The 17,664-nt window shown below is 41.9% G+C and overlaps 1 protein-coding gene across 2 annotated transcripts; it reads left to right on the forward strand.

The window, feature by feature from the left end:
- The first annotated feature begins 107 nt into the window (after nucleotides 1–107).
- Nucleotides 108–17,347, forward strand: lrrc9 (leucine rich repeat containing 9). Of its 2 annotated transcripts, XM_047610325.1 has the most exons (34): nucleotides 108–565; nucleotides 641–699; nucleotides 860–1,078; nucleotides 1,188–1,328; nucleotides 1,440–1,503; nucleotides 1,613–1,683; nucleotides 2,685–2,867; nucleotides 3,449–3,604; nucleotides 3,758–3,975; nucleotides 4,114–4,245; nucleotides 4,336–4,515; nucleotides 4,620–4,734; nucleotides 4,887–5,022; nucleotides 5,121–5,261; nucleotides 5,345–5,463; nucleotides 5,808–5,993; nucleotides 6,074–6,193; nucleotides 6,362–6,553; nucleotides 6,702–6,827; nucleotides 6,971–7,111; nucleotides 7,296–7,473; nucleotides 7,571–7,791; nucleotides 7,907–8,029; nucleotides 8,113–8,243; nucleotides 8,346–8,454; nucleotides 8,543–8,676; nucleotides 9,183–9,319; nucleotides 9,755–9,972; nucleotides 10,853–10,921; nucleotides 12,733–12,858; nucleotides 14,010–14,193; nucleotides 14,309–14,465; nucleotides 14,562–14,628; nucleotides 16,791–17,347. In XM_047610325.1, exons 2-33 carry the CDS (start codon nucleotides 643–645, stop codon nucleotides 14,593–14,595), a joined length of 4,518 nt encoding a protein of 1,505 aa, XP_047466281.1. In that variant the 5' UTR covers nucleotides 108–565; nucleotides 641–642; the 3' UTR covers nucleotides 14,596–14,628; nucleotides 16,791–17,347. The 2 variants fall into 2 exon arrangements, with proteins under 2 accessions (XP_047466281.1, XP_047466280.1); XM_047610324.1 differs by having other exon boundaries at nucleotides 14,562–17,347.
- The last annotated feature ends 317 nt before the right edge of the window (nucleotides 17,348–17,664 follow it).

A 17,664-nucleotide genomic window follows, 5' to 3' on the forward strand; every position in this document is an offset into this window, starting at 1 on the left:
AAGACTGTGCTGTGCTGTGGTGAAAATCGCTACAGCAGTGGTCCCACGCTCACATAAACCGGACGCATGACTCAAGTGAGAGTAATTTAATGGCGTCATTTTCGTGACTGAATGCTTTAAACAGTGGCCAGTGCTCCGAGTGTATTCTTGGGTAATGGCGTTTGTTTTAAAAATGTGCATTTCTCGGTTTTATGAGAATTATCCTGCTGTGTGGCGCCCTCGTTTGGCAGCTGAGTGTATGAACATGGCCTCAAAAGTTTTCAGTTTCCTTCCTTAGCAACCAGACGCTTCTGCCTGGATACACACGGATCCCAAACATTGATGAACTCAGATGGGCTGGAATCATGCCACTCGTCTTAGGAAGCAGTGTTAAATATGTTTACTATGTAAAACTGAATGTAACATATTATTTTTCTGCCAATATTGGCATGTTTTGCGCTTAAATATTTGCACAGCCTGCATTTAGCTAACTAGATATTTAATTGCATACCTTTGGATACTAGCATAGTTAGCATCATTGTGTCGCGACATTTATCGTTGTTCCTTGCTATCTTCCATTTTACAGGTAGGTTTACAACACACTTTGATGACTTAGGTATAAAACGGCACTGTTTTTGTTTTGAGTTTTGCTTTGTTGCAGTTATGTTACAGGCTGAGAAACAAAAGAACCGCAGTGACGAGGAGGTGGTCAAAAAACTGGTAAACTCATTTTATTTACCTGGAAAAACTTTCCACAATTTAATTCTGCACTAATTTCACTGAATTAAGAATCGAATTGAATTATTATTATTTTTTATTATTATTTATTTCAAGTTATGATAATTGATATGGTAATCCGTGTGGGGATTGCTCTCAACAGTGCTTGGTCAATGGAGTGTCCTATGAGAAAATTGCACAAGAAGGGAGTGACATCAGATCACTGGAGATTTTTTTCTCTGGTTTCCCCCGCGTGGTCGGCCTCTCCTTCTTCCCAAGGCTCTGCCAGCTGACCATAGTGGACCAGAACATAAAACACATCGAAGGACTTGAGTGCTGTCCTCTGCTCCAGGAGCTCTGGATAGTACAGTGCCATCTCACGGTAATCATGCATGGGCCGACAGTCACGGATCACATCCCACTCAATAAGGAAAATAGTGACTTTACTGAGTTGCACATGCATTTAACAATAACTTGTGTCTACGTTGCAGGAAATATCTGGACTTCAGAATTGTCTGCAACTGGAGAAGCTGTACCTTTATGATAATAAAATCTGTGAAATAAAGAATTTAGAGTTGCTGGTCAACATAGAGGCTCTGTGGCTCAACAATAACTGTATAACTAAGATAGAGGTGGGATTTAGCTATATAACAATATTTTATTCAATGTATCATATCATTTAATATGATTACATGTTTTGTCACATAGCACACTCCTATTTATATTTGTTGTTTTCCCTAAAGGGCTTATCCACACTTCAAAACCTTAAGGAACTAAACTTTGCGGACAACATGATTGAAAAGATAGGTATGTTTCAGAAGCCTCTGTGTTTTCTGTGCCAGGTTTGATGGAGATTCGGGAAGCTGTTTAAAAAATAATAATAATGATAATCAAATAATTTGTGAATTCTTTTAAGGGCGAAGCCTTGATCCCAATGAGAGCCTTCAGATTCTCAATCTGTCCGGAAACAAGATCAGTTCTTTTAAGGTAAGATTAAAAAACCAAAATGTGCTTTTGAATTTCTTTCTGTAGAAAAGTTTTCTTGCTTATTTTGAAAAATCTTAAAGTCCTTGGTTTGACAAAAGGGCATTTCTAAATTCCTGGGTCTCGGCCAGTTCAGATTTTCAATCATTTCCACAATGGGCCGGCTGAACAAGACCTTCATTGAAGTATTGAGTACGGGTATTTTCAGATTTTGCCCTTCCATATTCAATCATATACATTCATAAGTGAATCTATTTAAAATCAAAAGTATGTTATTATTTTGCTGGTTTGTGTTTGCTATACAATTTAAACATATGCAGGAGCTAACAGGCTCATTCTGCAACTTTACACCGAGTCATTGCTTTGCTCAAGGTCATTTTGACAAGAAAACACAAAAAAGTTTTGTGGCTTTAGGTTGAATTGGATTAATACCTCAGATCTTATTCCTGCAGTACACCCTATCTCCTAGCCCGGCTTCAAAGAATTCAATTAATATAATTCACTCCATTCACTGCACTGTCCAGCACATTGCAATAACTGTTGGAAGAAAAAGCGTTGGAAGTCTTTGCCCCCTTTGCGATGACAATGGGACATTGTCTCTTCAGTTGCTGTGCAGTGAATATAGAGTAGGGAAAAAGACATAGCAAGTTTCAAAGTTGTGTGGGTTATTCTTGCATCTTTAAAGCAGTTAGACATCCTTTTCAGTGACAGGGGCTGCAAACAGTTCCTTTGACATTATGCCCTCATATATTTTTCAAAGTCACTTTGCTACAAATGCCTTTGTTATTTTTTTTACGCAGTGTCTGTTTTTCTACAATCTCTTTCATTAGTAATAATGAGACAGTTCATGGAAATTTAATTTCGTGAGAAGAAAATGAATATTTTGGTGTGAAGTCTCCTTCGTTTGTTAAAAAATATTGAAATATATATAAAGAAAACATTTTTCTTGTATGTACATACAGAAATCTTGTAACCTGGCTAGCCTCTGTGTTCTCTTGTAACAGGAATTGACCATGCTCGCCCGTTTACCCCATTTGAGAGAATTAGCTTTGAAAGAGCCCACGTCCACACCGAACCCAGTGTGTCTGCTGTGTAACTATGCCACACACGTTCTGCACCACACGCCAGGCCTCCAGCGACTTGACACCTATGACGTCTCCAGCAAGCAAGTGAAGGAAGCAGCTGAGGTACTGTGAAGAAGCTTTAAATTCATTTAGATTTCTTCAGAAACGCTAGAAAACAGACAACCTATTTTAGACGTACAGATTTTTAAAATAATCAGTCTTCAGTATAGTTTTGCAAATTTGATATTTTTGGAAATAATTAAGACACTGGTGACATTTTATTATTATTATGATTAATATTATTACTATTATTATTATTATTTATTGAATACAAACAGCAGATACACAGGACAAGGACAAAACAGGACTGCAAAACATAAGAGATTAGGTTGTGAAGGTGCATAGTGAAATCTGTTAATCAGGATGTGGGAGATGAGTAAGTAAATAAATAGGTCAATACATGTAAAGAGACAAAAAGGATGAAGAAAGAACACTGCTAATTTGTAATGGAATAGTATATTAACGTGTGACAAATATAACAGTGACTTTTTTTATGGTATTAGTGTAATTACCATGATGTATGAATGCAGGAAGGTAATGCATGATTTGTGTGGTATGCACACACACACACACACACACACACACACACACACACACACACACACACGTATATACTAACCGTTTAGTTGTTTTTTTTTTTGTAGTCTGCAGTAATGAAGAAAATGATGTACTACAACATGCGTGTACGGACTGCTCGGAGGAACCTCGCAGAGACACGGTTCAGTCTAATCGAGAGGAAAAAAACTTTATTACAGTTACCACAAGAATGTATCCAGACCCTCAGTCATGCCCTCAAGTGTGTACGTAAAATTGCAGTTTTTTTTTGTTTTTTTTGTTTTTTTTTCTTTCAAAAGCATGGTAGCAGCTGAAATAAGAATACAGGATAAGATCCTGCTGTAATTGTGCTTTATCCGCACATATTTAAAAGAGCTTTTGTTTATGTTCTATCCTAGCTTGAACGTGAGCTCACCATGGGGCCGGTTAATGGCAAGAAGCCTGCCTGCACATTGGAGGAAGAACCAGGAGGACCGCCGCACCTGGAGGAAGGTTTTACTGAAATAAGTGACTGTGCTGCTGACATCAGTCCTGATCCTGCCATGGATAACAAAATATCCCTTAAGATCGAATCCCTCAGGGAAAGACTGCAGATATGGAGGCGGAAGCTGGATGAGTTAGTTTGCTTATTTGTCTGAGATAAACAAAGGATAGCTTTATCCAATTTAATCCCTTAACATGCAGCACAGTTCTCTGCATAAAAGCATCTGAGATGTGCCTCTGATGGGTAAAAAAATCTTTCTTTCATATTCAGGATCGAAGCGTGGTATGAGCGAGATTTGGCCCAAGCCACAAACATGATGGAATATACAGTGCAGTTTCTGCTGATGGAACTAGAAAGTGTTGGAAACATCCGTTTGGAGGAAGGCTGCTCCACAGACCCCTGGTACTCACTTGGCATTTTTAACCATCATGTTAATTTACAGTGAACTTGGAGCAAATAAAAACTCCTTGTATTTATTTTTCCCACCAATAGGTTTTCGTCCTGTTGCGACCTGGTGATTTCCCGCTTCTCTCCGTCAGACTACAAGCTTCACGGCATCACTGACATTAAGATCAACAGAGTCGTCCGCATCCACAACAGCGCTCTGAGGTTTCGGTTTGAAGACAAACTTCATAGCTTGCTTGCAAACGACGAGTCCGTCGTCTTCTCCCAGTAAGTAAAACCAGACTGTAATGGAAAGGATGAAATGTGTTGTTTATTTTATAATACTTGTACATGTGTGTTACACAGTTTGTAAAAGGACCTTTTTTAATCAGGAATTACCGCCGTCGACTGGAGTACTTATTCTATGCAGCTGACCCAGCAAAGTGTGGGAAGGAAGAAACTCTGAGCGTTCTAGAGGAAGGCTTCAAAACAGCAGAGGAACTGAAGGTGTGTGCACTGTTAGAAAGTTTATCCATCCAAGCATCAGGTTTTATTTATTATTGTACACAACACAGTCTATTCGCAAGGTTTTCTTTCCTTTCTTTTATTGCTTTTATAGAAATTCCAAATCATACAGATATTTTCCACATTTGAATTAGGCCATGGGAAGAGAGGGTGCTATTCCTTTATCAAACAGCTTAAGCGTGACTGAAAAACCCAGAATTGAGTACGCACTGCAGCAGGCCAACCAAGGCGATCACAAGCAAATTAAAGATGGAAACCCCTTCAGGCACGGTCAGTTAATCTTACCCGTATTATGCTATTATTTTCCCATTAGTTTTGGCTTCTTTTTTTTCTTAATAGCTCAAATGCTAATGCTATCTTGCCTGCAGGCCAGGTTATTGTCTCCAAGGTGTTCATTGGGAACAGCACGCCTGTCCGAGATGGACAACCTCTGGACAGGAGCAGCTATCCTACAGTCTACTCTGTGTATCGCAATCTGGACACAAAGAGGAGATCAGCAATGAGTGAAGGTAAAGTGAACTAAAAGTGACAGTAAATAATGCTTTAGTTTGTTAGTGTTATTCACTGCATCTTTGTGTGTCTTTTTATTTAGACAGGCCGCACTCCACCAAAACACATTCTGAGAGCAATCTTCGCCAAAGGCAGTGGTTTGTGTTCGACCATGAGCTCATCCTGCCTGAGTACATCATTTATTTTGAATATATCACTGGGGTAATTAATACATTTATTTCATCTGTGTTGTTCGATCAGATTGATAAGTTAAATGGGTAAAATGTCGATTTTGGACCATTCCTCTTAAACAAGTGCTTAATGTTGATGACATTCCCTCTCACTGTTAAACAGATGATAGTAAATAGCTCTTGACAAACATTCCTGTCACTTTGGTTATCAACCACCACAGAAGGAAGATTTTCTCAGTTGTGCTGAGCTGTGACATAATTAAAACAAAGCAATAACTATAAACGAAAGCTAAACCGCTGATTTTTATGTCTCTATCACAATTTATTTTAAGCATAGCAAGACACAGTCTGAGCAGTTTAATGTTCTGTCTCTAGGACAAAGACCAAGCTGCATTGCCAAGCCACAGCAGAGGCACAGATACCGCTCTTCCCAATGACATTGTCCTGGATAAAGAAGTCCTCAACATGGAACCTGTGCTGAAACCACAGCCCAAACTCTTGAGCTTGGGCGAGAAGATTCTGCTGAATGTTGCCAGAGCCAATGTCCTCAGTCAGATCACTGTAAGTCTTTTTAAATAAGAGTTTGAAACTGAAGTTTTTTCACACACTTAGAGTGACCCAGTGATGTATTGACTCTCCAGGTGCTGAATCTTCATGGCAACAGCCTGAGTAAAGTGAAGGAGATTTCCAGCCTCACGTCTCTGAGGCATCTCACCATCAGCTTCAATGAGTTCACGCGCCTTGATGACATTTCTCACATGGTAAATATTAAAATGAATTATATTTTTGAGCTTAAACTAACCAACTGGGTTTAAAGTCACAATGAAGATTGTAAAGAGAGTGCATTAACACTGCAATGAAGGTGCTGGATGGCTAAATAGCATAAAGTAGAATCACTTAACATATATTTTCTCTTCCCTATTTTTCAGCCAAACCTTGAGTTTTTAGATGCGAGCTTTAACCACCTAGTAACTCTAGAAGGTATGCGGGGGCTGGGACAGCTCAAGCAGCTCGATGTCTGCTGGAACAAACTGACCAAGGCCAGAGAGGATACAGCTGTGCTGAGGAAACACACACCAGCTCTGCTGAAACTGGACACCCGATACAATCCCTGGAACAAGGTGTGTGCCATGATCACAATTTGATACAAATCTAAATATTAACAGAGTGAACCTCAGTAATAAAAGCTGCATGTTCAGCATGACGAGGACACGCTACAGTGTACAGCGAGTGGCATCACATGACAAGAATGCGCTTTCCACCTTCCAGCCAGAGGCAGTCAGAATGACCATGCTTGGACACATCATGACTCTCACACACCTGGACGATGTGCTGGTAACAGAGGAGGAGGCTTCTAAAGCTGTTCAAATGGCTTCAGGTTACAAAATTGACCAGGTTAAGATTTTGTAAACATTTGTGCTTATAATATTTACTTAAAAAAATACATCATGAGGGTGCTCTATAAGTGGCAGTAGATACAAATATCTATATTTCAGAATGTGCTGTAACTCAATCAGACCTATTGACGCCGTTCGCAGGCATCTCTCCTGGCACACTCTCGTACCAACAGCGATCGTCCTCGCAGCCTCAGTCTGCTGTCAACAGCCCAGCTCCTGTGTCGTTTGAGCCCGGCACCCTGGGGCCTCGCCGTAGAACTGGAGCCAGGCTGGACTGAAAAGGTGAGGTACAGCACGTGGGCTTCTCAGTAAAGATGAATTTGTAAATTTGCAAAATCCCAAAGAGGGATCAGGCTACATGATGTAGACACAGCAGCCATTTTAATTTAAAGTGACACATATAAACATTAAGTAGTAATAATATATGCATTCTTTAATGTGTTTGTGACCATAACATTTTGAACAGATCACCACCCTAAACCTTGACAACCAGAAAATTTCAAAGCTGATCAGTTTGAATAAGCTGGTGAACCTGCGCTGGGCTTCGTTTAACGATAACAACATTTCCAAAGTGGAGGGCCTCGACGGCTGCCTGAAGCTCGAAGAACTTTCACTGGACAACAACAACATCAGTACGCTCAGTGGTCAGTCACACTCTTAACATGGCCAGAAAGAATTACAATATGAAGTTACATCATCTGTCATTATTTATGTATGTGCTTCTCCTCGCTGTCTCTTCAGGCCTTACAAGACTGCATTGCCTAAATAAACTGAGTGTAGATGGGAATCAGCTGTCCAGTCTGGACTCCTCAGCCTTAGATCAACTGCCCAACTTGTCCTTTCTGTCAGTGGAGAACAATTGTATCGCTTCCTTGCATGGCATCCAGAGGGTCCGCTCTCTCCTTGAGCTCTACATCGGTAGCAACAAGATTTCTACATCGAGAGACATCTACTATCTGAAAGTGAGAATCTGATCAACACTTTCCAGATCCCACACCCAGAACACAAATAAGGGTGGCAGGTTTCTGTGACTGCCATTGTGTGCACTGTGAGCTCATATCCACATTTTCCTTTCAGGGATTGGCAAACCTCATCATTCTGGATCTCTATGGGAATCCTTTAGTGGAGAAACTGGAAAACTATCGGATATATGTAGTTTTCCATCTGCCCTCCCTTAAAGCTCTGGATGGAATTGCCGTGGTATGTGGCAAAAACGGCAACCGGCAGAGCGTCTCTGATATCGCAGTGGTTGAACCTGATGTTTTCTATTGTTTGTTTTCTAGGAACTAAGTGAGTGTGAGAGTGCAAAAAGTATGTTTAAAGGAAGGTTAACCACTGACACAGTGTCAGAGAAGCTGGGCCATTCGGAGTATTCAGAAATCACCTACCTAACCCTGCAGTCCTGCTCCATTCGGTAATAACCCGTCTCCAAAAGCAAATGAATCGACGGTTTTTGAATTTTTTTATTTGTTATAATAAATAGGTTGCTGAAAAAAAATGCTGTTTCTTCCTCTAGGATGGTTGATCTGTCTCCAGCAGACCTCTTCTATAACCTGCGCAGTGTCAACTTAGACCACAACAACCTCACCTCCTTCTCAGGGCTCATCTACCTGCCCAACATCAAAGTATGAATCACTGTCACATGTTGGCAAGCGGCCTTTAAATATACCCGAGCCACGGGCCAATCAATTATTTACACTGTCTTCTGTACAGGCTCTGTGTCTGAACTACAACCACATTGAATCCATTCTGCCCAGGCAGAAGACTCATCAGACGAACAGACAGATTCTGTACAGCAAGGTCCACTCCAGTGGCTATGGCCAGCAAAGCGCACCCAAAGCCAATAGGTAGGACTGCACACTGTTATTTCATTTGTTGCCATTTTGCACTGCTGCAAAGTAATTTTATAGCCATTGGGGGGCAGCACTGACCAGCCAATGAATGAGCTGCCTCTTTACAGTATGTCAATACTTACAATGAGGTAGCTAAGAAACCTTAATGAATTTAACTGTAAGCATATTTAAAGGGCATTCTTCTGATTTTAATTAACACGGTGAGTATTTATATTTTAGAGTGTATCATAATCACAAAAACACACAGAACATTTAAATATTTCTGAATAGTACAATATATTTCAAGGATGAAAATTTCATTTTTAATGACCTATTCTTGGGTGAAACCGGTACAGAAACCACGGCTGTGACGGGCGTCTTTTTCTTTGTCCGGCCTGTGATTGCCTTGAGGTGGTCTGCACCTGTGAGGTCTGACCAGTTAAATGTGTCAGCGGGAGGGAGAATGAGATGTTCGTTTAACCACAGAGGCTTCAAACTGTCTTTCTGTGGCTGTGTTTAAGGGATACTGGGCCCGCTGGCAGCCTGGAGCCGCTGATGGGAAGCCTTGAGGTGCTTCATTTGAGTCACAATGGCATCTCCAATATGGCCAATCTGCAGCTCAGCAGGCTCACCAATCTTAAAGCACTCTTCCTTCAAGGTATGTATGGTTGGCGTACCACCCCGTCGATTGGTGGTGCAGTGTATAGAGCCTGTGAAAAGGCAAGCACCAAGAGAAAAGTCTCCCATAGACCTAAGGCCAGGTGGGTGATGAGACTTGAAGAAAAGAACGACTGACTTTCTTTTCAACAGCTTTTGATTGGGTTATGCTTTGTCAGGGCGATTTGTTCCAAAAAGCCAACCTTACTTTTCTTTCTTCCATTTGGCTGAGAAAACTCTGGAAGCTGTGTGTAATTTCATTGCTTGTTACACCGGGGGCAAATAAGAAGTGCCACACACGTGTTTATATAGCCTTGAAAGGCCGCCTTTTATGGTGGTTAGGGTGTACAATTTGCTGTTTATTTTGTTTATAGAAAAATGTGGCCGTTGTTTGAGATGTGTTTCCAGCATTTTTGTAAGTTTTGTCTCTCCGCAGGCAATGAGATCAGCCATGTGGAGGGCTTGGAAGGTCTTCACCAGCTTAGAGAGCTTGTTTTAGACAGAAACCGGATTAAAGCACTGGCCAAGAACTCTTTCTTGGCGCAGAACGTTCTGCTAGAACTCCACCTAGCAGAGAACCGAATCCGTGAACTGAACCATCTCGATCCTCTGATTGAGCTCCGCAAGCTCTTTCTCGGCATGAACAAGCTACAGGTATTCTTCAGTGTCAGTAGTCTCCCCACATGATGGATTTTTTATGTGGTTTTTTTTTTTTTTTTTTTCAAGTTTATATTCAGATTTTTAATGAAACGGCATATTCAATTTAACTGCCTGAATGGCTCGCTGCACATTGATTTCCTGAGGTCATCACCGAGGTCACAGTCATCTTTTGTACAGTTTTTGATTTACCACCAACTTTTACTGATTGGTTCATATGTGTCAGATGTTTAAGAATGTATTTTATTCAGCGTGCGGCAATATTACTTTTCCCGGCATTTGCAAAGTAAGACATGAAGTATAGTAATCATGAGCCATTACCACCCACTGTGGCATGCAAGGGGTAGCATTAAGGAGAATCAAGTTTGATTGAAGGTCAGGACCGTGTGTATGAAGAAAGAGTGGAACAATCAGGATAACGTGTAATCAGCTTCTCAGTCTGCATCTCCTCACCCAGGGCAAGTGATTTGCACTTTTGTTGCCGGTTCCTTCTTTCCCTGCACTTCCTTAATGTTTTCACGCATTCAATTAAGACATAAAATACAGCAATCATCCCGGAGCATCAGTCCTCACAGTGGGGGCGTCTTTGAATCACAGCCAAGACCGAGCGTAAAGCTGGGAATGAGAGAAAACACCCCCGTGCCCTGTTGCGTGCCCAAACTCTCTCATGAGATTAATGAGAGCTCACACATGTAATCTCTCCATCAGCTGCTTCCATCCACCCTACACCAAAATTAAGAAAGGTTCAGCCCTAATGCATATGTCTCCATTATCAACGCACAGCAGGCTACTAGCAATGGGAAAGAATAGTTAAATGAGGGGGGGAATGAATGCAAAATAATTGAAAAAAAAATCTGTCTTTCTCTACTTTTTGTAGGACATCACAGAGCTTGACAAATTAGAAGTTCTTCCCTCGTTGACAGAACTCTCTGTTGTTGGCAATCCTGTGAGTACATGAGCAGTTTGTCAAATTATGGGTTGTGACCGGGCCGAGAATATTATTAATGATTTTTACTATTATATTTTTTTTACAGTGATGTGAAACCACCTCTTTCTTCACAGATTACCCATAACATTTTGATTAATTATGAATAACTCTGATTATTTTATTATCATTGCACCTTTCAGTGGGTGAAAATCATTCACGAAAATATATTTGGGAGCAAGTGGCATTTTGTGGGCCAGGGACAGGGCCAAGTCTCATTGATGCATGATAGGGAGCTAAGGCCGGGCCATGTGGTGCGATCCGACAGACGGGCGACTGCTTCTCCAACTCGTGTCAAAGCTCGACAGAATTGGTAGAAAGGTGTAGGACGCACACAGGACGCCACAGTTTGTTGCATGTGACGCGGTGTAGCCACAGATCCGTCAGGGTGCCTTCCTCTGCCAAAAGTGGCTACAATGGCCACACTTGAGTGTCATATCTGGAACCAAAATGGAAGAAGCTAGCCTGGTTTGATGATTCGTGTTTTTTGTCCTATTGCGATTGCTGGGTGTGTGGGCTCACTTACCTGGGAAACATACAGTATGGTACCAGGGCGCTGTGAAGAAGATGGCAAGCCAGCAGAAGAAGTGTGATGCTTTGGACAATGTTATACTGGGAGACTGTGGATGTAACTCCGATATGTACCACCTACCTAAACAATGTACACCCTTTCATGAAGGTGGTTTTCCTTTCTGGCGGTGGCTTCTTTCACCAAGATGATGCAACACTGTCCCAGAGCAAAAATGGTTTGAGGAACACTGCCTACAAGGTTGGTACTTTGCCTCCAAATTCCCCAGATCTCCATCTAAGCAGTATCTGTGGCATAAGCTGGACGAAGGAGTTCAATCCATGGAGTTCACCACTTAAAAGGAGGCCATAACTTAAAAGCTTGTAGGACTTCAACAATCTGCTTCTAATGTCTTGGTGCCAGATGCGACACCTTCAGAAGTTTAGTCGAGCTGATGCTTCAATGGATCAAGGCTGTTTTTGTGGTAGAAGCTGTCAGTCACTGGTCACTTTGAGCCCTTTTCTCGCAAGCAAATGATCAAAACCACAGGCTCATATTCTCACTGTCACAAACTGAAACACAACCCCGGTGTAGCTCTGCAGTTCCAAATTAAGCGATTACATGATGGGCCGTCTGCTGCGCTTCAAACTGGCTGGCATCGCACACAAATTCGTTGACCAAATGGCAGGGTGCTATTGACCCTGTTACATCACCCATCTGGAGCTCATGGATCAGGCCTAAGCAGAGCCTGCAGCCCAGGGCCTCTCTAAAGTCCATAGGGTAATGCTCAGCTGTGGTAGCCTCTATTCTGCATGACCCCACCCCCCTTCTCTTCCCATAGGGAGGGGATAATCCTGCCAAGGGGTAGAAGCCAACAGCCACCCAGGAGACAATACCTCCTGCTGTTGACCACATGAGATAGCTCCTTCACCCATGTTCCCTACAGCCAAAGTCTGTCTCCTCCTCCGCTGGACGTGCATGGGCACACAGTGTCCTGCAGGAACGTGCAGTTATGTGACTGGACAGACTTGGTTTATACCCTGGCCAGAGGATGCCCTCAGCTGGGAAGGGATATATCTGCTGCTGTCAGCTGGGTCACTGGAATGCTGCTGGGAACATGACAACTGCGCTTGTCCCACATGGCATCGTATTTACTCCAGATGTCTAAGGGAGACTTCAGGCTCTAATGTTAAAATATTAGTTAGGGACATGGTGGTTTATGACCAGACTATTTTATCAAACAGGTCCTTCTTTGTCTTTACAGGTAGCGAGAAATTCTCTCCACAGACCAGCTGTAGTTCTCCGTCTGTCCCAGCTGCAGGTCCTAGATGGAGTGATGGTCACTCTGGAGGAAAGGACCAGGGCTGAGCTCCTGTGTGCTGATCCATCTGTGAGACCTGTACACATCATACACACTGAGACATATATACATACATCTGCAGAATACCCAGGGTCATAGCTATCATGTCCACAGTACACAGGGGGCAGTACACAGTAATGGAGGAGCGAAATAATTTCAATATTTTGGAAATTGACTTGAACGCCTTCAGTATTTCCCCTGTCTTTAAGGTTTCGACTGAGAGTGATAAAGCATGGATTTGTTTTTGTAAAATCCTGCCGGCTTACGCATACACATGCCGCACTTATCAAAAACAAGGGTTTTATGTGAGGTTAATGTGCAAGAAAAAAAAACATCACCATCCCTGTGCTCTCCTACCACACACACACTTCTGCATTTCAGTCATGACTTAATTGCAAATGAACAAAGACATTGTTTATACAAAATCTCATAATGGGCCTTATCATGTCAGATGTAGTCTAACTGAAAGAACCACAATGACAACAACCAAACCACAGCCACCAAAAAAAAAAAAAAAAAAAAGGGCAAAGCCGGGATCAAATTCTGTCAGTCCGATTGATTTAATGTTCATGTAATGAGAGACCAGGGCAGTAATTCTCCTGCAGCTCTGAATTAAAAGCAGTCTAAGCCTGCTGGCATCATCCTGCTGATTAGATGAAATGTGCCCGCCTGATAATGCACCAGTGGATTTACCCCCTATTAGCCAGGTCAATGCGACCCCCTCTGCTTGTTAATCGGAGATATGGAAATGACGGTGCTGAAATCCTAGGGTTTCTCATTAAAAACATAAACACTAACCTCCCCCCATTGACTCTCGCAAATTCCATCTCAACTGAATGCTTTTTTCCCTTGAATTTGTACATTGTTACTGATGAGCAGTAATTACTGTTCCCCTATAAGATGCTTATGGAACAACGAGCAATCTATTCAGCAATCCCCCCGACAAGTGAGTGGGTGGAGCGGACACATTTGCATCGACTGTGGTAGCTATAAGAATGCGAAGAAAAAACATCAAGCAGTTACAGAGGTGGGATGGATATGTTATTGAGGTCAACAACCTCGGAGGCACTTGAGAGATAACTTGTACACATTGTGAACATGTGAATAACCATTCTACAGCAGTTCTGTCTTGACATTTGTGCCCCTGTCTTATGTTCTGCGTTTAATATTTTGTCTTCAAGCCATGTTCTCAGCATCCAGGAGGTTCCCATCCTACCGCTGAAATTAACCTGCCTGGCCTGCTGCCCTTTATGCCCCACAACGCAACTGTGCGAGGAATGAGTATAAGTGGCGGGCTGCAGAATATGCACATGCATGACACAGGCATGATAAATAATGAAGACAAGGACCACTACACACATAAATGTGAGCGTAACATTCCCTTTGTGGCGGAAGTTTCATGATGAAAATTCTTTGACCTGTACAACTTGTTATATAGTCAAGAATTGTGTCCCTGACCTCGTATTAATCTTCGACTCAGACAAGAAGAACAAGTACAGTAATGTTGGACAAAATGCCCAATCTGACATTAACTTCAGACCCAGTCGAAGAATGGGAAGCAACCTGCCGACGGCAAGTCTCCCGTCTGACGGGAACAGAGGCTTCATTGTGTATTCCAAGCAGGAGCAAGACAGCAGGTTGGGAAAGATGAAATTATATAGATATAATTATGAATCGTTAAACTGTAAAACAGTATGTACGTCTTTAACATGTGTCCACTTATTTTATTCCAGATTCCCAAATGGTGGTAGACCTCCACCTCTGTAGCAGCCAGAGGAGGAGGAGCGTTCAGCCATGGAGGTGGTGCACTGACACTATTATACAGCATATCCTAGCATTTCTGTAAAGTTGCCTTAATGCTGATAATCTTCTTATTTGACTTTTTTTTTATGACATGACCATTAGAATTTTTAAATATATGCAGATGTAACAATTACTTCAAAAACGTTGCTCTTCAATAATGCAATAAAACCGACTTTCATGTGGAGTAAATTAGGCTACTCGCAGGGGACATGCAGTTCATTCCTTTCAAATACCTTTCCTGTATAATAACCGTGACTCCATTTTTGATCCACATATGAGGATCACTAACCATGGTAATCTGTGGATGAGAGGTTTAGGTGTCATTTCAACTGCTGTCCCATCCTTTGCCCGAAACGAGTGAAAAAACATCCACAGATGTAAAGGCGTGTGAGGCTGGCATGCTCGCGTCCATCGGGTCAAATGCACCCCCAACAAGTGGATAATCCAGCTTTAGCACACCTCTCTGTGGACAATAATCTGCAGTCACTCAGATAAAGATGTAATCTTGAATAAGGTCCAAATGGATTTTAGAGATTGTCGGTTTCATCATGTTAGCCTCTTTTCAAAAAGCCCACACTGCAGTTTCATCTCTAACAGGCAAATCTGGTGTGTTGCAACTGGAAATGAACCTACTCCGCGTGATATTTATCATGTTAGTTCTGCTGAGCATTAGAATATAATCCTCCCAGTTTTGATGCTGGTTTAATTTAGTAGTCCTGTAGTTAACAAAACCATCAGTCTGAATATAGAAGATATGCTGTATATGTTACGTGCTGTAATAGAGGCCTGTAACCTGAATATTGCAAAAAAAAAAAAAAAAACTTTCTTTTTTGTCAAAAAATATGCATGACAAGACATCCATTATCGTATCACCGTGAATAGTTTGATGCTGAGAAGTTATTTTCACATTCGCTGTGCAGACATCTTTTGTATCTCACATCCCTAGAAGACGCAGTGCAGAGCTGAGTCTCGAGCTGCTTTGGAAAAAAAGTACACACCTTGTCCAAAACGGTTAATGAAACAGCATCAACGGAAAAAAGACTGCAGCCATTTACCAAGGACCATCGGGCAACATCAGCTACAGTGTTTATGCACCTTTAAAATGACCACTAGGTGTCCTTACAGCCCCATTAACAACACTAATCAGTCCTCTATATATTTTCCCCTTGCCTTGTAAGTGGTAATTTATCAGTTGAATGGGGGGATATGTGCACACTGGTTTTGTATCTCCTGCTTGTGTAGATTTTGCTGAACCTCTGAGGCAGCAGCCAGCTCCACACAGCAAAAGTGCAAAGCTCAAACAAGCTCCTCTAATGCATGTACTTAACTTCACTTAATTTGTGTTAATTCCCAGCATTAAGCAGGGCTAATGACTGCGCAAGTGAGTGCACTGTCATTACCTTGCTCTGGCTGCTGACATCAAATGGCAGCTGATGGACTCAGACTTATAAAAAAAACACACACACACACAGATTTGGAGGCTCAGTGTGAGTGCTCTAATGCATTAGGTATTGCAGGGGATAATTACACCGTTTATATTTGTGTACAGTATGTGCTGTATGGATGTTAGAAATATTTTTAATTCGGCTGTATGGCGGGTAAGTGAACATACCACTTCACACAGTATGGCTCAGATCTGCATGTCTGTCACTATTTCTAACATTAAAATGGCATTAGCATAAGAATTGTGAATAATTCATCACTTCTGAGTGAACCCAGATGCACTGCTCTCCTCTCCCTCTCCTCGCTCCTCCATGTGAGCAGACCACATGGTTTGTTGCTGGTTTAATGGGATGGAATGTGACAGGTTATGTTTTCGTCTGCCTGATATGGAGCCCGGCTCGGGCGGGAGGGGCGGAGAGCGAGAAGGCTAGAGAGAGGGAGAGGGGCAAGTGAGTTGGTCTCTAGTTGTAATCTGGATTCATAATGAGACATGTTTGTGCTTGTTGTGAATCAGTTATAGATGATGCCCCCCCCCCCCCCTCCTGAATCCCCACCGCACACACACACACATAGAAAAACACATGCACTGTATGGGGCCATTACTGCTGGTCCACTAACTCCCTGTATTTGCTGTGTCTGTGCATTCAGAGCACCATTAGTCCAACACTCTGTGAATAATTGCTGAATGGAGCATGTTTCCACTGCTATCTACTCAGGTTCCAGTGACGTTAGAGAGGTGACGACATTGATTGATGTCTGATGCCGAAGGTAATGCTGCATATTGTGCGACGCTTATCGAAGCATTACGCCCTGCATGTGTAACGGATGAACAAACACTACACAGCACATGCATTACACATTTACCAACTTGTATTAAGTGCCTCGCAAGAGGCGACAATTTCATCAACATCATCACTTGAGGTGAAATTGCTGCTGTAAAAACTGTTTGAACTGCAAAGCCCTCGACAAAATACAAATTATTTTGTTTTCAAAAGGTACATATTACTCCCCAAGTTCATTTTTCAGCCTCGCAAACACCATCCTCTTCCATGCCATATTGCCTCTCTTGAAATCGGTCATTGAGTTATTGCTGTCACTTGTCATTTTCCTGTAATTTGTTTCCTGTGGAATAAAGAGCGAACGCAGAGAGAGAGCGAGAAAATACAGATAAAAGAATGGAGCGACAATTAGAATGGAAGGGAAAATGCTTTTATTTTGTGTGGACATTTTGAATGAGAGCACGCCTCGCAGAAACATTAAATCTTAACTGCTATTCATTTCTGGACTTGCGTGTCATTCATCACGTTATTGAACTTGTGTGTCATTTATCACATTATTTCAATCACACAAAGAGGACTGCTCGGTTGAAATAGCAAAAACAAGTTAAGAGAACAATCGAACAACAGACAAATACCCAATTTTCTCGTAAATATAACAGGAATCAATTTTCAGAGCCCCGTCAGATGGTCTGTTTTTGGGCAATTTGCTATTTGCCTTTCATATTTCATGGTATTTGCATTGTGCCTCTTCTTTAATGACTGAAGTCTTAATTCAAGTCGACAGTCTTCACCAGGCAACAACAATAATGGA

This window comes from Mugil cephalus, chromosome 17 (assembly GCF_022458985.1).
Source record: "Mugil cephalus isolate CIBA_MC_2020 chromosome 17, CIBA_Mcephalus_1.1, whole genome shotgun sequence".
In the NCBI taxonomy this organism is placed as follows: domain Eukaryota; kingdom Metazoa; phylum Chordata; class Actinopteri; order Mugiliformes; family Mugilidae; genus Mugil; species Mugil cephalus.

Bases quoted from the DNA above. Each gene is read 5' to 3' on its own strand.
- lrrc9 (XM_047610324.1), top strand. From the start codon at position 643: ATGTTACAGGCTGAGAAACAAAAGAACCGCAGTGACGAGGAGGTGGTC. The intron at 700-859 runs GTAAACTCATTT...TGCTCTCAACAG, and splicing joins AGGAGGTGGTCAAAAAACTG to TGCTTGGTCAATGGAGTGTC. The intron at 3,605-3,757 runs GTACGTAAAATT...GTTCTATCCTAG, and splicing joins TCAGTCATGCCCTCAAGTGT to CTTGAACGTGAGCTCACCAT.